This window comes from Zeus faber (genome assembly GCF_960531495.2).
Source record: "Zeus faber genome assembly, chromosome: 13".
Classification (NCBI taxonomy): domain Eukaryota; kingdom Metazoa; phylum Chordata; class Actinopteri; order Zeiformes; family Zeidae; genus Zeus; species Zeus faber.
The window spans coordinates 31,184,210-31,208,263 of NC_137198.1; the positions used below are offsets into that span (position 1 = coordinate 31,184,210).

The 24,054-nt window shown below is 42.7% G+C and overlaps 1 protein-coding gene across 2 annotated transcripts in view; it reads left to right on the top strand.

Moving 5' to 3' along the window:
• c9orf72 (C9orf72-SMCR8 complex subunit) overlaps positions 1 to 20,513 on the top strand; it is a 60,832-nt gene extending 40,319 nt beyond the window's left edge. The window contains exons 11-12 of one of the 2 annotated variants that reach the window (XR_013844452.1): positions 14,513 to 14,676; positions 19,755 to 20,513. Coding sequence is in view for 1 of the 2 variants with exons in the window: in XM_080012186.1 (XP_079868312.1) it covers positions 14,508 to 14,553 (46 nt within the window). In the remaining variant the exon portion in view is untranslated. Of the gene's footprint in view, positions 1 to 14,507; positions 14,677 to 19,754 lie in introns of those variants that run through there. The other variant, XM_080012186.1, reaches the window with a different exon arrangement.
• The last annotated feature ends 3,541 nt before the right edge of the window (positions 20,514 to 24,054 follow it).

A 24,054-nucleotide genomic window follows, 5' to 3' on the forward strand; every position in this document is an offset into this window, starting at 1 on the left:
GGTTTTTTTTGCGGACATTATGATAAAAAAAATACTAAAAAGTAAGAGTAACCGGAGCGCCGGCGCAGGCGACCTCTAGGGGCGGCGCCACTATCGCCACCCTATCCACCGCCACTAGCCTTCTTTTCACCATGCAGGACCTTTTCCTTGCTCCTCTGTTCAAAGTTCAAAGTGTACTTTATTGTCAATCGTACCATGCAACACGTAATTACACAGAGGATCAAAATTGCGTTTCCCCATACTCCAAATGTGCAAGTAATATTTGTAACACACAACATATGACATGAAAGTGCAAAAAGACAACAACAATTGACACAACAAGACTAAGGATAGTCTTAATATAAGTCAAATGAGGTATGTTAGGTTCCATTTTAGGTCAAATTTTATTTTCAAGCTATGTGCTGCCTCTTAGCAAAATTATCTAAAGACACAATGTCTCTTTTCATTGCTACGCAGACGACACACAGATATACTTTTCCCTGAGACCTGGTAACCCAAACAGCCTAGCTGCTGTTGTCTCAATGATATCAACTGTTGGGTGGCACAGAATTTTCTTCAACTCAATAATTCGAAATCAGAAATCATACCATTCACTCCACCAAGTTCTACAAGTCATATTGAGAGTGGCCTTGGCATCCTGTCCACAAATATTAAGTATGTTGCCAGAAACTTGGGAGTACTGTTGGATTTAAAAAAACTGCCCAGTACTGCTTCCTTCAACTGAGAACCATTTCAAGAATCAAACCAATACTATCACACAACGACTGCAACTCCCTCCTTTCTGGCATCAACCAACAGTCACTATATCGCCTCCAACTAGTTCAAAACGCCGCAACTAGGCTTCTTAACGGTTCCAAAAGACATCACATCACCCCAATCCTGGCTGCTCTCCATTGGTTCCCTGTTCGGTTTAGAATCGATTTTAAGGTATTACTGATCACTTTTAATGCACTTCTGAGTCCGACCCCAAGCTACATAACAGATATGTTGACCCCATATGAGCCAGTACGCAGCCTTAGAATCCTCTGGCGGGGCCCCTGGCTGTTCCGAAGTCTAGACTTAAAGCTAAAGGTAACCGTGCCTTTCTGTCAGTGCCTCTCAACTTTGGAACAACCTGCCGGCTAGCAGAGTCAATGACTTCTTTTAAATCAATTCTGAAAACCCATTTCTGTAGATCTGCTTTTATGTGATGTCGCACCCTTTCTGTATTTTATTTTTACGTTTTTATTTATACTTTTTCCTTTTATTTCTGTTTCTAATCATGATATTGTATCTACTTTATTGTCTTTTTATCCATTTTTACAATTTAATAAATTTGTAAAATTACTGTTTATTAATGTTCCTTTGCCTTTTAATTTCAAGATTTGAATACTGCTTTTATTTTTCTGGCAAAGCACTTTGTAAACCCTGTTTTTAAAGGTGCTATAGAAATAAAGCTATTATTATTATTATTCTTGGCATTACAACTACGGATTCTTCATAGGACTAGTTGTTAAAATCCCTAAATTTTCAGTACAACAATTGAGATGGTTGAGAATGTCATCTTGGGTGGGGTGAGTTTTGCACAGATCACAGGCCACTAATGCGACATCTTCAGTTGTGTGCCCCGGCTTCATTGGGTGTTTCGGCCATTTATCACAAGACACCCTCTGCCGAGGTTGGCCCACCACAGGTTGATCAGACCTGAGTGTGTGTCGCACGATGGCACCAACATGATTATTTGGCAGCCCATGTTGCGTCCCTCCGTTTCAGCCACAGCCAGTGACTGCTCCGCTCGGCTGCAGTGGCAAGTTCTTTGATTGCCTTCCTTTGGGCCTGCCCTCTGATCCCTACCTCCTTCAAGAGCCTTGTGGTGGACTTGGCCACAAAACCAGTTGCAGCCCAACTCCACTGGCCGCACCTTCACGTTCCAGCCCCACCCCTCTGCCTCTGCTGCTAAGTTGGCATACCGCAGCCTCTTCCGTTCGAATGCCTCATCGATGGCCTCCTCCCATGGGACAGGCAGCCCAACGATAAAGACTCGCCGGCAGGACATGGCCCAGAGGACAAGATCTGGGCGCAGGTTGGTAACTGCAATTTCGGGTGGGAAAGTGAGCCTCTGGCTGAGGTCTCCCCGCATTTCCCAATCCCGGGCTGCGTTCAGTGGGCCAGAGTCTGGGAGTGATGGCTTGGTCCGCCGTTTCTCCCCTTCCCGCATAAAGGTTGTTCTCCGTGGGAAGGTAGTCTGGGCATTTAGAGGCATGGCATTGGTGGTTACCCTCTTGTTCTCGATTACAGGAGCCAAGCATTTCAGCCCTCGGTTGTGGCGCCAGGTGTATCTTCCTTGGGTTAAGCTGGTCTTGCAACCCACCAAGATGTGTTTGAGGGTTGCTGGGGCTGCACACTGGAGACACGCTGGGTCCTCTCCATACCAGAGATGTAGGTTGGTTGGGAAGGGCAGGACATCATAAATGGCTCTGACGATGAAACTTAGCCTATTCGACTCTATGCCCCACATCTCGCTCCATGTACTTTTCCTCCTCTCCACGCCATCCCACTTCATCCAGCGGCCTTGCTGGGCTTGAGAGACTGCCTTGGCACACCTGGCTGCTTCCTCCTGGTGGCGCACCTCCTCCACAACCATGTGCCACCGTTCGATTGGAGTAGCCTTTTGCCATGTGAGTGTTGTTGTTGCCAAGCCAAGGCCCCCTCTGCCATGTTGGACATGCCCTACTACATCCCGGTGCCTGAGGGCCGTCTTTGCCACCGCAACTGTTGCCGATGGCTTCCATTTCCTCCCCGTTGTTAGGGTTGGAGCAGCACCTCTGACAAATGGATCCCGGGATTCTGTGAGAGTCATCTCCAGCCTTGATTTGGCACATTTGTACTCCTCCACCAGGCTTGAGATTGGCAGGGAGAGGGCTCCGCTGCCATACAGGCCAATGCTGGTATGGCATCTCGGCAGTCCAAGCCACTTCCTCACTTGTGCATTTACTAGCCTTTCTAGCCGATTGGCATGGGATAGAGTGACCTCATAGATGGAAATTGGCCACATGAGACGGGGCAGCAGCCCAAACTGAAAGCACCACAGCTTCAGCTTCCCGGGGAGAGCAGTGTTGTTGATCTGCTTGAGGCCACTGATTGTATCCTGCCTGAGTTGTTCCACCTGTTTCGAGTCTTTGAGTTCTGCGTTTTACCAGCGGCCAAGGCTTTTGATAGGCTTCTCCAGAACTGTTGGTATTGGCTCATTGTTTACATGGAACCTCTCATTGGCAAGCTGGCCTTTGACAATGGAGATACTGCGGGATTTGCTGGGTTTAATCTCCATTCGTGCCCATTTGATGTTTCCCTGGAGTTTATCCAGCAGGCGTTTGGTGCATGCGTTTGTTGTTGTTATTGTTGTTATGTCGTCCATGTACGCCCTGACTGGAGGAAGACGCAGCCCGCTCTTCAACCGTTCCCCTCCAACCACCCATCGGGATGCTCGAATAATAAGCTCCATTTCCATGGTAAACGCCAGTGGAGAGATGGTGCAGCCCGCCATTATGCCTATCTGGAGGTGCTGCCAGGCAGATGTAATGGCCTGTGCTGTAACACAGAACTGGAGGTCTTGGAAGTAGGCTTTGACCAGCCTTGTGATACCCTCTGGGACTTGGAAGAAGTTGAACGCCATCCACAAAATCTCATGAGGCACTGACCCAAAGGCATTGGCAAGATCTAAGAAAACCACATGCAGGTCTTCCTTCTCCTTCTTGGCTGTCTGTACCTGGTGCCAGATGACATTTATGTGTTCCAGGCATCCTGAGAATCCACTTATCCCTGCCTTCTGCACTGAGGTGTCGACAAAGTTGTTCTTCTGCAAGAATACTGAGAGCCTCTGGGCCACAACACTGAAAAATATATTTCCTTCCACATTCAGGAGGCTGATCTGGTGGAACTGATTGATGGTTGAGGAATTCTTCTCTTTGGGACTCAGGATCCCTCTTGCCCATCGCTATGCCTTTGGTATAATTCCTTTTTCCCATGCTACTTTCATGAGCTTCCAGAGGTACTTTAAGACGCCGGGTGTGTTCTTATAGAGCCTATATGGAACGCCATTGGGCCCAGGGGCTGAGGCTGTTCTTGCCAGCTTTACTGTGCTCTCAACTTCGCTCCAAGTAGGAGGCCTTGCTTCCAGCTGGTGCTCAGGTGGTTGAATTGGTGGCATGTCATCCGGAATGCTGGCTGGCACATGCCTCTGGTTGTCGGAGTAGGTCTTCCTCAGGTGCTCCTCTAGTTCCCTTATGGGTACTTTGAGGGTCCCAGTTTTCTCCTTGACAAAGAGGTCTTTGACAAACTTGTAGGGATCTCTGTAGAAGGCAGTCCTCGTTCGCTCTTTCTTCTTATGTTGCTTTCTCAAGCATTCTGCTCTTCGCAGTGTTGCAAGACGCTGCTTGATGTCGCCCTGTAGTGCATCAAGCCCTTTGCTTTCCACTGCTGTGGCCTTCCTCCATTGTTTCCTCAGGTTCCTTCTTTCTTTCACAAGTCGCTCGATCTCTTGTTGTCTCCTGGACTTGAGATTTGCTGATGGATCTTTCTGTGTCTGAAGGTTTGTAGTTTTCACCCCAAATCTCTCTGCTCCATAGCTGTAAATGATCTCTCCGATCTTGTCCAGCTTTCTTTCCACGCACCCTTTCAGACCTTCTAGAATATGGACAAGGTCTGTGTCTGTGCTTTCCCACTCATTTTTCTGGCAGGATTTAGGCCACAAGATGAGAGGCTTCCGTCCATTCATCTTCCTCTCTACTGCTGTCTGTGGCTGGGTGGGCTCTGGACTCATGTCTGTTGGTGAATCTGTGCTTGGTTGAGCTTCGTCTGGGGATCTGATACCCTGTGGACTGTGGTGAATATCTTGCCGCTGGGCTTCAATCGACTGATTTGCCCTACCTCTGAGGAAGTAGTCGTCAATGCGAGGCCCCTTGCTAAGCTCTCTCAGGCACTTTTTCCTGCCCTGGTGGATCTTGAGGCCCTTCTCTGATGTTACCTTTTTCCAGCCACAGACGCAGCTTTGTAGCTTGTGTCCTGCCAATGCTGTTACTCCATCAACCCCTGTGCTGAACATTTGATTCGTTGTCGTTTCCGTTCCCGTTCCAGGGTCTGTTACCGTGTGGTCCGCCGACGAGTCATCTTCCTCCCCCCGCTCTCGCAGACTCAAGGGGTGTTCTTCGTTTTGAACTTTTCGTAGCCATTGTTGGGTGGATCCAAGACACTGTGTGGTGAAAGGCTCCTGCTAACATGGGTAGCTAACCCATGCCAGCCCCGTTGGGGTCTGTTCCCTCCTGCCAGCAGTCTCTTCAGGCCGTCACCAGGTCTTTTCCAGGTTGTCAGCTGCCCTTTCGCAGCAGTCACTAGTTTTGACACCAGATATCAGGATTCTTCATAGGACTAGTTGTTAAAATCCCTAAATTTTCACATTACAACTACATTAAACTATCGGGATGAACAGAACCCAGCCTCCAAGACGCTCTCCTACATCCTGGCAGACAGATTGTGATATTGAGAGTGTCCTTGGCACTGATAAGGGGATTAACAAGAGAGATGAAACCACTTAATAACCTGTAGGGGGTCAGTCAGCTGCAAATCCCTTCACCCCTTCCTATTTCAAGTGATGGTAACACCAGGACATTGCTTTTTTTTTTTTTTTACCTGTGCTGTCATCATGCTGGGCATACAACAAAGAGTATTTGTATGCCATTGCATTCAGGACAGAGTTAGTCTGCAAGTGGAGTTCAAGTTGTCAACCTGCAATGCAACTCTTCATTAATTCATAAATCGTCAAGAACTGCTGCAATAACTCTGTCCTGTGGATGACCTGTAGAATGACAAGAGCACAGTTTTTTGGTTATAAAGAACCACCACCAACCCCCCTGTTTGGAGAACAATTTATCATGTTTTGGTGTATAAACAACTGATCACTACTCCAAGAGGGGAAGAATCACCATGGGTGAGACAAATAAACAGAGAAACAAACAACATTTACACAAAAACATGAACATTGGATGACATGTATTGAAAAACAGTTAATTAGGTCCAGGAAAACTAGAACTACAACTGGTCACTTGGCCTCTTCCTGTCATAATTATGGCAGCAAATGAGGGAGGAAAGGAGAGGAATGCAACCAGGAGGGTGCTGGGGTGCACTCGAAGCGTGCGTGCGTGCGTGCGTGCTGCGTGATGTCCACCGGTGAGTGTACATGAATTATCCCCAATATGGTAATATGGGGATAAGTCATATGTCGTATATGACGCGGCCTCCAAGCAGCGGAAGGGGCCCCGAAGCCCCCCCGAACTCCGCAGCCCCATGGACACCCTATGGCTGCAGGAAAGCCCCCAGAGACCCCCGGGCCCCCAGAGAAGCCAGAGGGCCGTGGAGCAACGCCCAGCCCCGAGGAGCATGACCCAGTCCCAGGGAGCACGAGGAGACCCCACACCCCAGGGGCGCACACAAACAACCAACCCCCGGGTGCAGGCACAAGATGCAGCCGCCCGGATCTCGGCCCCACGGCAATAGACCGACAACCCGCCCGAGCCGTCCGCCCCACGGGCGAGCGGACAGGGCCCCACCCACGCCCTGTACAGAAGGGAGGCCCACCGCAGCTGACCAGACGCCCCACCCTGGGTGAGTGCCAAGTGCCCATACAAATAGCAGCGTGTGCCCAGCGCGGGGGACATTGATGTTACACCCCCCCCGGCGATGCCGCCAGGCCTCAGGTATACAGGCCCTGGGCGGCCGCCGCAGAGAAGCCACGCCGCAGGAGCAAAAGGCCAACAGCCGCCCCCCACTCCCCAACCCACACCCACAACAGGATTGGTGTGTGAGTATGTTTTCTAAGCAAATGTAAGTGGGATTAAAATTTTGGGACGGATGAGAAGCACGCTTGGGTAGGAGTGTGACAGGCAAGATGGCAGCTGCCCGCCGCATCCCCACACGAGCACGTCCTCAACTGTCCCTGGATGTCAACCTCAAACAGTAAATTCACAGGAACTTGTATATTAGCTGGCAGACGCGGACAGTATTTGTTATAAATACTGTTAGTATCTAAAGTTTGGGGCTGCTAGGCCTCCACTGTCTTTGTTTTTTTTGTAGTGTTGCTAATGTTTGTTGTTTAATTCTCGGTTTCTTGTATTTCCAATAAAATTTGTTGACTATTGAGTCCAGAGTATTTAACCATTGTACTGTTGGTTGCACTGGGGTCATTGAAAATATATAGTTTATTTTTGAAAGTATATTCATTTTCACTGCTGTTATCCTACCAATTAGTGAGATGGGCAGGTTGTTCCATAGAATGAGGTCTTCTTCAATGGATTTGAGCAATGGAGTGAAGTTAAGGGTAAACAATCTGATAGATTGGAGGAGATATCAATACCAAGGTATCTAATATTGGCCGTTGTGATGGTTAAGTGAAGTTTCTGGGTTGCAGCATTGCAGTCCCCCCCACTGAGTGGTAAGACTGTGGTTTTAGCCCAATTTATTGAATAGTCTGAGATCCCTGAAAATGTAGTTATGAGATTGAACACCTCTGGTAGGGATGATATTGGGTTCCGTATTTACAACAAGATATCGTCTGCATACAAACTGATTTTGTGAACAGTTTCCTGTTTGTATGCCTAAAATATTAATTGTTTGACTGATAGCCGCCGCAGGGGGTTCAATAAAGATGGCGAATAGTAAAGGGGAGAGCGGAGACCCTTGTCTTGTGCTGTGTTGTAGAGTGAAACGCTGTGAATTGTAACCATTGGTGATGACAGAAGCAGATTGAGAGTTGTAGAGGAATCTGATCCATTGAATGAGTGACTCTCCAAAGCCAAATGTCTTGAGGAATGAAATGAGATATGTCCAATTAACTCTGTCAAATGCTTTTTCGGCATCCAAAAAGGCAATAATAGTATTAAATTTGTTCCTTTTGATGCTGATCAGACTGAATAAACGATGCATATTGATGGATGAGTGTCTGCCTTTGACAAAGCCTGTTTGGTCTGGGTGAATTATAAATGGAATTACTTTTTCAATTCTGTTGGTTAGTGTTTTACTTATCTCAAAGTCGCAATTAATAAGGCTTATGGGTCTGTAACTGGAGGTGAGGGTTGGGTCCTTATTGGGTTTGAGCAAAACCAAAATGAGAGCAGTATTCATGTGCGGAGGCATGGTGGAGGTTGACTTGACCTCTGTGATCATTCTGATGAATAATGGGGAGATAAATGGCCAGAAGTGTTTATAAAATTCCACTGGGTAGCCATCTGATGCAGGTGATTTATTGTTGGGCATAGAGAAGAGCGGTTTCCTGAGTTCTTCAAGTGTAAGTGGTTGATCTAAGGTGGTAGCCTGCTCTGTCGAAAGTTTAGGAAGGTCAATATCATCAAGGAATAAGTGAATGTTTTCTATATTCGATTCATTATCTGATTAATATAGGTTATTATAAAAGTCTCTAAATATGTTATTTATGTCTTGCGGAGTCTTAGGGAGTATGTTAGTCTACCCTGTGGATGTTTGATGGCTGTATTAAGTGATTTTTCTCTTATCACATTTCAATTGATTGGCAAGAAATTTATCTGATTTGTCATTGAATTCAAAATAATTAGCTTTTGTTCATTGCATAAGGAATTGAAAAGATCAGGACAATTGTAATTGTCCTGATCTCATTTCAGATTTGCTCAGAAGATGAGTGGGCTTGTTGGGAGTGCAACTCCTTTAGTCGCTGTTCGAGTTTATTTTGGCATTCTTGTCCTTTCTTTTTCTTGTGAGTGGAGAATGAAATAATACTACCTCTTAGAACTGCCTTAGCTGTTTCCCAAAGTAAGGATGGTGATATTTCTGGGGAGTCATTCAGTACAATGAAGGAAGTCCCTTCTCTGGAAAAGAAATGGTTAAATTTGTTTTCTGTCAAAAGTGAGGTTTAGGGTTAGGGTTAGGGTTAGGGTTAAACCGCCACCTGCCGGGAGGGTTCCGGTTTGTTTCATTTATCAGGTTGAAACCAATCGGCCCGTGATCGGAAATTACAATAGGGTGGATTTCTAGATTAGTGATTTTGGACAGTGCAGAGTTACTTGTCAAGAAAAGGTCGATTCTAGAGAAACTTTGGTGGGGTGGTGAATAATATATGTATTCTCTAGAATGTGGGTTATTTGATCGCCAACAATCCCCAAGAGCAAGATCACTCATATATTGTTTTATAGTGTCTAACGAACGCCAGGATTTGTGAATATTTCTGGCTTGAGAACGGTCTAAATTTGGATCCAGTACTGTGATGAAGTCTCCTCCCAATATGATAATTGATTCAGAGAATTCTAAGAGTTTTGAAAATATACTGTGAAAGAAATTTGGGTTATGCTCAATGGGGCCATAAATATTAGCTATGGTTAATTTGATGTTACCTAAAATCCCATGAATCATTATGTAATGCCCTTCTGGGTCTGAAATTGTGGTTTTATTTTGATATGGGATACTTTTATTGATCAATATAGATACCTCTTTTTTTTGAGTTGTATGATGCGGAAAACATCTGATTAACCCATTAAGCTTTGAGTTTGAGGTGCTTAGATGCAGTGAGGTGGGTTTCTTGCAGTAGACAGAAGCTGGGGTTCATCTTGGTGAGGTGAGTTAGGATTTTGCTACGTTTAGCAGGTGAACCCAAGCCTCTCACATTCCAACTAACAAACTTAACGGGTGTCATTGAAGCTAGTTATGGGGTGATGGCACAGTGCATCCAAGGCAATATCTATACTACCGTTCCCATGCTTTCCCATAGATAAATAGTCTGGGAATTCCTCCTTTACATTCCCTTTCACTGCCATAGTATTGTAGGAAGTTTGTAGGGATACATAACTACACAAACAAATGACGGGTAGACAAAGATAAACACAGAACATTGCCGGATTACACATACATAAAGTGAAAGACATTACAGAGTGAGTGATAGGAGAAGTAAGGAGAGAGGGATCAGGGAGGTGAGATGATAAGAGAAGTATGGAGGGGGAATTAGGAAGGTGAGATGAGAGTGAGCGATATTTTAAATCCTGACATAGCATGCCTTTTCCTACATCTTGCAGTATATAATAACCAGAATTACAAGAATACATACATTCGCCAACACCAGATCATTGCTGAAGACAACATTGGAGATCTCGGTCTGGACATCTAATACACATCATTCACCCCAAAACGGGAGATTTTTAATTAAGACAATAGGGAATGTCACATTTCCCTCTGTGTATATTTCTCTCCTCTAATTGCTTGGACACACACACACACACACACACACACACACCCAGGACAAAGCTCTACTCTCTCTGTCTCGCTCACTCCCCCCTCTCCTTGTCACTCTTATCTGAAACATAAGGGATGGCAATAAAAAACAAGACTCACATTTTTGAAGAACGTTCCCACAGGGCATTGCATGTTTTATAACACAGCTGTATCCATATAAGTTATTAATTACTGTATGTCACCCTGTACCCAATGTAACGGTAATGTGCAATTATTATTATTCAAACTGATGAAAACCTGACATCTATGACCCAGGGCAGGAAAGTTGTGGGTTGGGTTAAATGGTATTTTTTTCCGGACCTTTACTGCGATCAAGTGGCTAAAGACAAGAAGATCCCTACACTTAAAAGGGCAAGTCTGCATGACATGTTTGGTAATTTTACTCAAATGAAGTATTGTGTTTTTAATATATATATATTTTTTATTAAAGGTAAAAATATTCATTTGTTACATCAAGTACAGTAGGAGCCACTTAGAGAGGGCAGCTGGAACATGACAGGGCCCAGGCAGATCCGTGATTGGGGCGTGACTGACCAATGCAGGGACTGTGTCAGACCGGTGCTCAGATCAGTCCCGTCATTATATCCCCCTCGATGATGTAATTTCGCACTGGTGCCGGGCCACCCCCAGGCTGCATTTGTGGAAAAGCAGTTTCAATGCCTTATGTGTCCACGGGGGGAGCAGTGGTTCAAACCGTAAAGCAACTTGCGTATACGGGATAATCTTGCTAAAAATATTAATTATTATATTTAATAAAAAATATACATGTTTTGGAATGGAAGATACAGTGGAGCAAAAGAGTATTTAGTCAGCCACCAATTGTGCAAGTTCTCCCACTTAAAAAGATGAGAGAGGCCTGTTATTTTCATCATAGGTATACCTCAACTATGAGAGACAAAATGAGAAAAAAAATCCAGAAAAGTCTTCACAAGGTTTTCACACAGTGTTGCTGGTATTTTGGTCCATTCCTCCATGCAGATCTCCTCTAGAGCAGTGATGTTTTGGGGCTGTCGCTGGGCAAAACGGACTTTCAACTCCCTCCAAAGATTTTCTATGGGGTTGAGATCTGGAGACTGGCTAGGCCACTCCAGGACCTTGAAATGCTTCTTACGAAGCCACTCCTTCGTTGCCCGGGCGGTGGGTTCGGGATCATTGTCATGCTGAAAGACCCAGCCACGTTTCATCTTCAATGACCTTGCTGATGGAAGGAGGTTTTCACTCAAAATCTCACAATACATGGCCCCATTCATTCTTTCCTTTACACGGATCAGTCGTCCTGGTCCCTTTGCAGAAAAACAGCCCCAAAGCATGAGGTTTCCACCCCCATGCTTCACAGTAGGTATGGTGTTCTTTGGATGCAACTCAGCTTTCTTCCTCCTCCAAACACGACAAGTTGAGTTTTTACCAAAAAGTTCTATTTTGGTTTCATCTGACCATATGACATTCTCCCAATCCTCTTCTGGATCATCCAGATGCTCTCTAGCAAACTTCAGACGGGCCTGGACATGTACTGGCTTAAGCAGGGGGGCACGTCTGGCACTGCAGGATTTGAGTCCCTGGCGGCGTAGTGTGTTACTGATGGTAGGCTTTGTTACTTTGGTCCCAGCTCTCTGCAGGTCATTCACTAGGTCCCCCCGTGTGGTTCTGGGATGTTTGCTCACCGTTCTTGTGATCATTTTGACCCCACGGGGTGAGATCTTGCGTGGAGCCCCAGATCGAGGGAGATTATCACTGGTCTTGTATGTCTTCCATTTTCTAATAATTGCTCCCATAGTTGATTTCCTCACAACAAGCTGCTTACCTATTGCAGATTCAGTCTTCCCAGCCTGGTGCAGGTCTACAATTTTGTTTCTGGTGTCCTTTGACAGCTCTTTGGTCTTGGCCATAGTGGAGTTTGGAGTGTGACTGTTTGAGGGTGTGGACAGGTGTCTTTTATACTGATAACGAGTTCAAACAGGTGCCATTAATACAGGTAAGGAGTGGAGGACAGAGGAGCCTCTTAAAGAAAAAGTTACAGGTCTGTGAAAGCCAGAAATCTTGCTTGTCTGTAGGTGACCAAATACTTATTTTACTGAGGAATTTACCAATTCATTAAAAATCCTACAATGTGATTTCCTGGATTCTTTCCCCCCATTCTGTCTCTCATAGTCGAAGTGAATCTATGATGAAAATTACAGGCCTCATCTTTTTAAGTGGGAGACCTTGCACAATTGGTGGCTGACTAAATACTGATTTGCCCCACTGTATGTTCCGTACATCTAATAGAACCAATATATACATCTCTGATTTTAAAGAACGAATGGTTCAAGATTCAAGATTCAAGATTTTTTATTTGTCACATACATATACATACTTCCATACATATATGCAGTGAAATGTAATGCAACGCACCCGGTGATAGCACACAATATGTCCTAGGAAAAAATAGAAAATAAAATAAAAAGTAGAAAATTCCTTTCTAATAGACCGACTAACTGACTCCTAAAACGTAATACAGTAAGTGGAATACTTATAGAATAAGATAAAAATATATAGAATAAAATACAATAAAAATGAATTGAAATAAAATGGAATAGATAGAAGGAATATGCCTATGTATATACAGATATGTGCATTTAAAGTGGCATGTGAATTAAAGTGGCATGTGAATTTGAATAGAGGGGGTAGTGTTTGGGATAATACAGCACAGTATGAGAGTTTGAGAGAATGAATGAATCTAACCCTCATACCTAACCCATACATATGCAAACGCAGACCCATGGACAAAAATCTCCACACTCCAATGGAGCAATCCACCCTTTTCTCACTGAGGTGAAAAGTCCCCTCCGTAGAGGGGGAATCAAATATCCAGTTTATTATCATATGGTGATTTATTTAATAGTTGGCAACTGATGCGTGAAGTAAACCATGGAGTTTAAACTGTATCAACAGTAAAACAATGAGTGTTCAGAAGGACCCATATACTGAAGAAGAACAACAATCTTCAATCGTCACACAGCACACCATACTATAATACATGCACGCACACACACACACACACATGCACGTGCTTTGGATGGTGGCCGGTGAAATGGATCCTCTGCATTTGACCCATCCTGGCTTGTCCTTCCTTCGGGGGCACAGCCAGGAGCAGTGGGCAGCATTCGTGGACGCGCCCGGGGACCTGGTGATGAGTGTCCAACGCTAGTCAGACGATGATGGGTGCATGTTTTTGGTGGGGGTCCTTACTGACGTGAGGTGGAGGAAACCCCATGTGAGCACGGGGAGAACATGCGAACCCCACACAGAAAGGCTCCTATTTGGGAGATACTGTTAAGTCTCTTTAACGTTTGTACAAATTATTATAATATTTTATTCAATCAACTTTTATTGATTGAATTTTAACATATTATTGTGCCATTGTTGTTTTTTGGAATTTTGAAAATCAATTTATTAAATGGTGGGGGGCGTTTCTTCAACAGAGGTTCAAATGCAGAAATTAGTTGTGATATTTCACAATTATTTTAAGAAAACTAAAAATGTGATGGTTCAAAAACCCTGATTTTGAAATCAAAAGGCCAAAGACTACAACCTATAAATCCACACACTTGGCCACTTTAAAAAAAGGCTGGTGAAACTTAAAAACTAGTCAGTTTGATGTATCAAGTATTGCAATCCATACCTGTTTTGTTTACCTCTTAGTAGTATATTGCAGTGTCTATCTTACCATTCAGTATTATACCGTATTGTTGTAACTTACAACTATTTAAGATGTCTGTAAGATGACTGTCATTATTGTCTACATTTTTTTTCGTCCTTCTTTTAGGTAAATAATTTTATATTACTTATACTACACTACTTCTTTCCATTTTAGATTTTTTAATTTTGTTTAAAAATTAACTGTTTAAATACTCTTCCAATTCTGTTTTTAAATACTGTTTTATTTTAATGACTACTATACCCTTATTTTACGTATTATGTAAAGTTGAGTTGGCTCTGAGACTAAGAATCTCATTCCCGGTAATCTTCTACCCTCACCCCGTGAAGCCGTACGTGGCTATACAGCGAGCTCAACTCTCCACCAATAAGTACCCAGAGATGTGATCTCACTTTGGCATCTTGAAAGCGATTGGAAAACTCTGGAACAATACAGAAATATGCAGATAAACGACCATTCTCTATGCAGGTGTAGATAACAATACGTTGCCATTGTATACATATGAACTCACAGATTGTGCTTTCTCAAGGGCAGTGACCGAGGCTGCTGGAAGAGATGACCATCCTGGGACGTGATCAGATGGATTGCGTGTCTGCATGATTGTCCGTCTGTCTACGTCTGCTCTGATGTCATACTATCATCACAGTGCTCTGATGTTGCAGCCCAGACTGGGGGAGGGGCTTCTGGGGACAGAAAAGGTAATGATGCTTGCATTGTTAAACTTGAAACTATAATTACATAGACCTAGTTTGAGTGCTCTCATTACAAAGCTATTGAACTTTGTAATTTTAAAAAGGTAAATACAAAAACAGCTCCCATTTTGAAATTAAAAAGCTGGGCAACATGTGGATTCAAATAAAACATTAAGACCTATGTCATATGACAACAAAACAGTTGAACTTTTAAGGATGACCTCTTGTCAGGGTTCAAAGGACAATATAATAATATAAAACAATATACTATATATTGAATAAATGGGCATGTTAACAGTCTAAATTAAACACACCCTGTCAGGACACATGAGAAGGAGGGACAATTCCAGCCCAGACGTTGTACCGAGGTTGGCCCAAAAGACACAGCCGTTTCTTCAGATTACAAAATGGATGGATGATTGCTACTCCGTGGCTTTTTCTTCACTTGGACTTTTACCTACCCAGAGGGTTTTCTGCTCATCTTATATCTTATGCTCAGTTTAATTTGATTATTTTATATATAGTTGTTTAAGTATTTTTTTAAAAGTCACCAAAGTTTTTGAAAAAATGTCACTCCACAACCCGATTTCTCAAGTGAATAACTTTGTACTTATTGTTGAACGGCCAACAACAATTACTTACAAGTTCACAAGACCCAGCCGGAGTCCTCCCTCATCAGCAGAACTAAATCAGAGAGACAAGTAAATCCCGGAGAACTCCTCTGCCCCGTAGTCTGCTAAGAGTTGGTGTCGCATAGATTTTTCAATCTTTAGATTACAACATGTAAATTATATTTTGTCTTTTATTCTTTCATCATATCTCCAATCACATGCTTCCCCAATGCCACCAAATCAGTGACTAGTTTATTTTCCAGTTAAGCGTCTCCTTACTTGTTTTATTGATTTTGTATTGTTTAGTTCCTTACCTGCTGTGTGCGCGGCATCTCAGCGTCAAGCATGTCATCACACATCACCGTTGTCAGTCTCAGTCTCATTCCCTCAGTCTGTCACTATTCACTACACTAGCATTCTTAATCGCCACGGGTCCTCGCTTATCGACCAAGTCGCTTAACAACCTGGTCCTAGGAACGGAACTTGGTCGTTAAGTGAGGAGTACCTGGACTAAATGTATTTCTAAAGTTATTGTATTATGATGTTTAGCTCCAAGTAGTCACTGAAAATCACTAAAAGATTAGAACCACACACTTTAGTTACGAGATGAATAATTACGCTTAAATTAGATCGATTTACTTAAAATAAACCCATTTGATTCTTTAAACTAAATAACTTGAGTGGTGCCCTCAACGAAACAATTATTGTTTATTAATTAATAACGTAGATTTAACACTACATTGCTAACAGATAAGCTATTTCACTGGGGATGGTAGCTCAGGCGGTAGAGCTGGTGGTCTAGTGATCCAAAGGTTGCTGGTTGGATCCCAGGCTCCTCCTGCTAGCATGCTGTAGTGTCCTTGAGCAAGACACTTAACCCCTAATTGCTCCTGATGGCTGCGTCCGTCGGTCTTTGAACAATTGTAAGTCGCTTTGGATAAAAGCGTCTGATAAATGACTAAATGTAAATGTAATTTCCCAGAAAACTGGAAATGCTTTGGTATGCTTTGTAGGACATAGGTAGACATTATAGGACATATCAGTGATATGGAAAAGATGCAGTGGGCAGAAATTAGATCAGAAAGAGATTGTTTAGTTAAGGCATTAATACCATGGCTGCTGTAGCTCCAATCATGCTCCCAATTAGGGCTGAATGATTTGGGAAAATAATCAATTTGCGATTTTTTTCAGACCAATATTGCGATTGCAATTTAGTGTGTGTATGTTTTATTCTAATTTTTTTTTTTTTTTTACACTTTCTCTATCTTTGGTATTATTCACTAAACGCAAGAAATAAATCTTTCTATAGTACAACCAACCCAACATTGGATACGGTCAACATATGCTTATTCCTGTGGGCCAGGCCTACGCGTTATGATGAAATTAGATGAATTGATGCATGAATTTAGATTTTTAACATATCCTTATTTAACTATTTAATTGCAAAAAGAAAAATCTTCAATCACAGTAGAATATTGAATGATTAATTTAACTTCAATTCTAGTACCTTGAAGATGAAGTGCCAAGAAACAGATTATTATAGGACATAGTCCCAGACGATCTGAGAGGTCTGAATGGTTCATAACATAGCAGAAGATCAGAAATGTATTTTGGCCCTAAACCATTCAGCACATTATGAACCAACAGTAGTATTTTGAAATAAATTATTTTACGGACAGGAAGCCAGTGTAAAGATCTGAGAACTAAAGTGATATGATCTACTTTCTTGGTCTTAGTGAGGACTCAAGCAGCCGCATTCTGAATCAACTGCAGCTGTCTGATTGAGATGGATGAATGGACAAGTTCTTCCAAATTCTGCTAAGACATAAGTCATTTAATCCTATCCATTGATATGTTCTTAAGGTGATAGTAGGCTGACTATGTACAGTGGGGCAAAAAAGTATTTAGTCCGCCACCAATTGTGCAAGTTCTCCCACTTAAAAAGATGAGAGAGGCCTGTAATTTTCATCATAGGTACACTTCGACTGAGAGACAGAATGGGGGGAAAGAATCCAGGAAAAAACGTTGTAGTATTTTTAATGAATTAATTGGTAAATTCCTCGGTAAAATAAGTATTTGGTCACCTACAAACAAGCAAGATTTCTGGCTTTCACAGACCTATAACTTTTTCTTTAAGAGGCTCCTCTGTCCTCCACTCGTTACCTGTATTAATGGCACCTGTTTGAACTCATTATCAGTATAAAAGACACCTGTCCACAACCTCAAACAGTCACACTCCAAACTCCACTATGGCCAAGACCAAAGAGCTGTCATAGGACACCAGAAACAAAATTGTAGACCTGCACCAGGCTGGGAAGACTGAATCTGCAATAGGTAAGAAGGTTGTTGTGAAGAAATCATCTGTGGGAGCAATTATTAGAAAATGGAAGACATACAAGACCACTGATAATCTCCCTCGATCTGGGGCTCCACACAAGATCTCACCCCGTGGGGTCAAAATGATCACAAGAACGGTGAGCAAACATCCCAGAACCACACGGGGGGACCTAGTGAATGACCTGCAGAGAGCTGGGACCAAAGTAACAAAGGCTACCATCAGTAACACACTACGCTGCCAGGGACTCAAATCCTGCAGTGCCAGACGTGTCCCCCTGCTTAAGCCAGTGTACATGTCCAGGCCCGTCTGAAGTTTGCTAGAGAGCATTTGGATGATCCAGAAGAGGATTGGGAGAATTTCATATGGTCAGATGAAACCAAAATAGAACTTTTTGGTAAAAGCTCAACTTGTCGTGTTTGGAGGAGAAAGAAAGCTAAGTTGCATCCAAAGAACACCATACCTACTGTGAAGCATGAGGGTGGAAACATCATGCTTTGGGGCTGTTTTTCTGCAAAGGGACCAGGACGACTGATCCGTGTAAAGAAAAGAATGCATGGGGCCATGTATCGTGAGATCTTGAGTGAAAACCTCCTTCCATCAGCAAGGGCATTGAAGATGAAACGTGGCTGGGTCTTTCAGCATGACAATGATCCCAAACACACTGCCCGGGCAACAAAGGAGTGGCTTCGTAAGAAGCATTTCAAGGTCCTGGAGTGGCCTAGCCAGTCTCCAGATCTCAACCCCATAGAAAATCTTTGGAGGGAGTTGAAAGTCCGTGTTGCCCAGCGACAGCCCCAAAACATCACTGCTCTAGAGGAGATCTGCATGGAGGAATGGGCCAAAATACCAGCAACAGTGTGTGAAAACCTTGTGAAGACTTACAGAAAACGTTTGACCTCTATCATTGCAAACAAAGGGTATATAACAAAGTATTGAGATTAACTTTTGTTACTGACCAAAAACCTATTTTCCACCATAATTTGCAAATAAATTCTTTAAAAATCAGACAATATGATTTTCTGGATTTTTCTCATTTTGTCTCTCAAATTTGAGGTATACCTTTGATGAAAATAACAGGCCTCTCTCATCTTTTTAAGTGGGAGAACTTGCACAATTGGTGGCTGACTAAATACTTTTTTGCCCCACTGTAATTGTTTTAATGTGGCTGTTGAAATTTAGCTCCAAGCCCACGACTACACCAAGATTTCTGGCTTGGTTTGTGCTTTTTAACATTACCGATTGAAGCTGAGTGCTGACTTTTAGTCGTTCTTCCTTGGCTCCAAAAACAATTGCTTAGGTTTTTTTTTTTGTTTAATTGGAGAAAATTCTGGCACATCCAATCATTGATTTGTTCAATGCACTTGTTCAGTGATTGTATTGGACCATAGTCCCCTGGTGATATGGTTATGTATATTTGTGTGTAGCCTGTGTAATTATGGTAACATATTTTGTTGTTTTCCCTAATCTGGGCCAGTGGGAGCAGTCTTGGGGCACTCTGCATGTCATTTTTGTCCACTCAGATGTGTTATTACTTATAGACACAAAGTAGTCCCTGTCCTTAAACTAGGATTTAAACCAGTTTAATACTGTGTCAGAAAGTCCCATCCAGTTTTCCAGTCAGTCTTACAATATGTTGTGGTCAGTTGTGTCAAATGTAGCATTGAGATCCAGTAATTCTAATACTAAAATTGTGCCACCATATTCAAGATGTTTATTAATCACATACTTATACTGTATATATGGGCATACATACACTACTCACAAAAAGTTAGGGATATTTGGCTTTAGGGTGAAATTTATGGAAAATGTAAAAAGTTTACGCTACAGTGATTATATATCATGAAAGTAGGGCATTTAAGTAGAAGCATGCAATGGTGATTTCCTCATCTCAAACAGTTTATTGAAACAAAAGCCAACAACAGTGGTGGGTATACCACAACATAAAATTTCAGAATTGTCATGTGCCCTTGAGCATCAATTACAGCTTGACGACGACGTCTCATGCTGTTCACAAGTCGACTTATTGTCTGCTGAGGCATGGCACCCCACTCTTCTGAAGGGTTAGGGTTAGTGAATACATACTACCTGAATAACATCATTAATCCAGTCATTGTGCCCCTGCATGAACAACACAGGCCTAATTTCCTCTTCATGGACAACAATGCCCCAGCTCATCGAGGTTGCATCATTAGGGAACGGCTGCTGGAGACTGGGGTACCTCAAATGGAGTCGCCTGCACTTTCTCCAGACCTGAATCCCATGGAAAACCTATGGGATCAGCTGAGTTGGCCGTGTAGAGGCTCGTACCTCTGTACCCAAGCGCCTCTGCAGTCACACAGCGAGAACAGAGTGACTGAGACAGTTTTTTCCCGCAAGCCATAAGAACTGTCAATGCTGACCTCACCAGGGGTCCTCACTGAGCCACACACATAGGCTCCACTACCTTCTGTACTGTATGTACCACACTGTACTGCATACTGTGTCACTGTTCTGGGTTGTTCAGTGATACCGTATTGCTGCGCTGTACTGTTGTACACTGTGCTGTATTATCCCACAAACACTACCTCACTTTATTCACATGCCACTTTAATGCACATATCTGTATATACATTATTGCCTATCTCATATACATCAGTCTATCCCATATTCGAAGCCTATTTCCTTTATCTATTCCATTTTATTTTATTTTATTTTATTGTATTTTATTTTATTCTATATATTTTTATTTTATTCTATAAGTATTTGACTTACTGTATAACATTTTAGGAATCGGTTAGTTGGTCTTGTAGAAAGAAATTTTCCTCTGACATATTTGTGTGTAATCACCGGGTGCGTTGCATTACATTTCACTGCATATACAGTATGTATGAACGTATGTATATGTATGTGACGAATAAACCTCTTGAATCTTGAATATGGGGAAGGTGAACTGATGGTCTCTGCATGTGTTCTTCCCACTGTGAAGCATGAAGGAGGAGGTGTGATTGTGCTTTGCTGGTGACACTGTCAGCAATTAATTTAGAATTTAAGGCCCACTTAACCAGCAGCTATCATGCTATCACAGCATTCTGCAGCGATATGCCATCCCATCTGGTTTGCATTTAGTGGGACCATCATTTGTTTTTCAAACAGGACAGTGACCCAAAACACACCTCCAGGCTTTGTAAGGGGTGATGGAGTGCTGCATCAAATGAACTGGCCTCTACATTTACCCAGCCTAAACCCAACTGAGATGGTTTGGGATGAGACCACAGAGTGAAGGACAAGCTACCAACTAGTGCTCAGCATATGTGGGAACTCCTTCGAGACTGTTGGAAAAGCATTCCAGGTGACTACCTCATGAAGCTGCTTGAAAGAATGGCAAGAGTGTGATAAGCTGTCATCAACACACAAGCGTGGCGACTTTGAAGAATCTAACATATATTTAAATTTGTTTAACACTTTTTTGGTTACTAGATACAGAGTCAGCCACCACCAATACTATTGACTATTGCCAATGTTTGATCATTCACATACCTACTGTAAATCTAACACAGCCATTATCAATTGTATTAATTGTAGCTGTGTTGCTTACATCATACCAATATCAGCCTGGCATGTTCTTACCCTTCTATGCATTTTTATCTTAAAAGGTAGCAAACTCACAAGAGTTTTCGAGTGTTCATTCGCAAGTGGCATACTGAATGTACTGTACTGAAAAGTAATAAGATGAACCAGCAGACATTGCATTTACTGTAAACAAGTTAATCACTTTTTTCTTTTGGTTTAAAAAAAATGCAACACACAAAAGTGCATAACAACTAGGGGATGGGCATGATTAGTCGACTAATCGATTAGTCAACTCGGGCAATGACATTGACTATTGTTTTTTTTTGGTTGTTTTTTTGCATTACTTTTCCGCCCTGGACTCTCATAAGCGTAGGACATTTCCGCATCACATGCATCATGTTATAATGGCAGTGAACTGCTCGGTGGGTGGAGTGGCCAGACAGAAACTACGTGTAAGTTAATAGAAGAAAATGCTTGTAAATGAGATAATGATGGCGGTGAGACCAAGTGAAGTGTGGTGCTATTTTACATAAGCTGAGAACAAAGTAGAGCGCACGCTGTGTGAGATGAGGCTATCTCACTACGTTTCTACTAGTGTGATGTGGAGTCATTTGCCACTTTGGCACCAAAGTATTAAACTGAAGGGCAAAGTAGACGAATGACAGAAGCGAGTGTAAACAAACATGGCAGAACGTGGAGGAAATTACTCATTGGATGGATTATAAACAACATTTGCCCATCTGCTATCACACCGGGACAAAATAAGGTGAGATGTTGCCAATCGATTATTATCAGTAAGAAGAAACAGTCTTTATTCGTCACACAACACACCACACTACAACACATGCTTGCACACGCACATGCTTGATGGTGGCCGGTGAAATGGATCCTATGCATTTGACCCATCCTGGCTTGTCCTTCCTCCGGGGGCACAGCCAGGAGCAGTGGGCAGCATACGTGGACGCGCCCGGGGACCAGGTGATAAGTGTCCATTGCTGGTCAGACAGTGATGGGTGCATGTTTTTGATGGGGGTCCTTACTGACGTGAGGTGGAGGAAACCCCATGTGAGCACGGGGAGAACATGCAAACTCCACACAGAAAGGCTCCTATTTGGGAGAAAACCCGCCGGAGCACGGTGCCAACAGCACCCCAGGCGGGAATCGAACCCAGGACCTTCTTGCTGTGAGGCAGCAGTGCAAATCTCTAGTAGTTACGTACGATAAAAGGTCTATATGTTGGGGGGGGTGGGGTGTTGACGATAGGGCTAATCGACTGAAATTCTTGTTTGTTGTCGGCCACTAGAAAAAAGTTAATGGAAACGCCCATCCCTGACCATAACAACAGATTACAATTCAAATCAAATAACTTAGATAAACAGTACCTGCCTCAGTAAGTTTCCTTCTTATATAAAAAATAAATACAAATGTAAAAAACAGACCATATTACATCAATTAAATGATACAATAAAATTAACCTGTAACAAGATAGCAGTAATGGTTCAAAAATAAAATCTAAAGGTGAATAATTATTTTTGAAAACTATGTGCAACATGTCAAGAAAAAAATTGAAAATCTTCCAAATAAACTACTTTAATTCAGACATTTACCCTTCTTATTTCTACCTCTTACAAACTACCTCAACATTCCATTTTCTCCTTAGAATCGGTTTCCTGTCTTTTCTGGAGGAACTAAGATCAGACAGCAAAACAATAATTACTTGTGTATGTATAAACATTTGTATTTCACATGTTTATTTTACACGGGAGGTAGGAGTGGTTGGTGGTGCACAAACATCAATGCATTGTGTGTGCGTATGTGACGGGGGGTGGAAGCCCCAGAGTCAGTGAGAAGCAGGGGGCTTGTTTGTGAGCCCCACTGTCATGGGGAAGAAAATGTTCAGGTGGCATAAGGTCTTGGTCTGGACTGGAACTTTTTACCAGATGGAAGTCTTTGGAAGAGTTGGTGACCGGGATGGGAAGCATCAGGGATGATCTGACCTGCTCTTTTCCTGGTCCTGGAGTGGTACAAGTCCAGCAGAGATTGCAGGTTGCATGATCCTGTTGTGGTTTAATTAGTAACCTGTTATGATTAAATCTAGTTACCCCACATGAAAACCCTCAATATGTTATACAAAAATCAATGCAAGAACAACCAAATTTAATACCAAATTTAATATAAAACTATGCCTTAAAAATACCTTTGAAAAGTAGTACACTCTGTAAACCACCAGATGGAGCCACGGAGGACACCATCTCCCAAGGTCATGTAAGGGACAAGCCCTGACTGAGTCAGCAAAAATCAGTCTTCAGAAAACTACAAATGAACACCATTTTCAAAAGAAGGAAGGTTGTGGCTATGAAGGCTGGGATTGGCTAGCTGAGAAGCGACATCAGAGAACAGCTTAACAAAGAAACAAGGCTATGATTGGCTGAAAATATATTTCTGATTATTTTTTTACATAGAGAGTCAAGATAGAGTATGTAATCGAGCAAACACCTCACCACGACTATAAAAGATATGAGAACTGCACTTATCTGATACACAATAAAACTTGTACGCATCAGCTTCTGTTTTGTTCCAGTGATTTTTTTCTAAGTTTGAAGGTCAGAACAAGATAAGAGCACCTATCCAAGACCCAGTTTTTTCAAACCTTGGGCTGAGTGTTTTTAATAAGCACATGATGCAGGCTCTCCTGCATGGGCCTGTAAATGTAAATCTGTAAATCTTCTCACCCACAATTTTGGCTGAGATCTTTTTCGACCACAATCATCTAGAGGTCTTGACCTGAATCTTTTCGACTACGATAAAATCACACTTTTCGGCCCAAATCTATCAAGCAACAACAATCCGCTACAGTCTGCCTTTGCCCTTGGCAGTATCAACCAG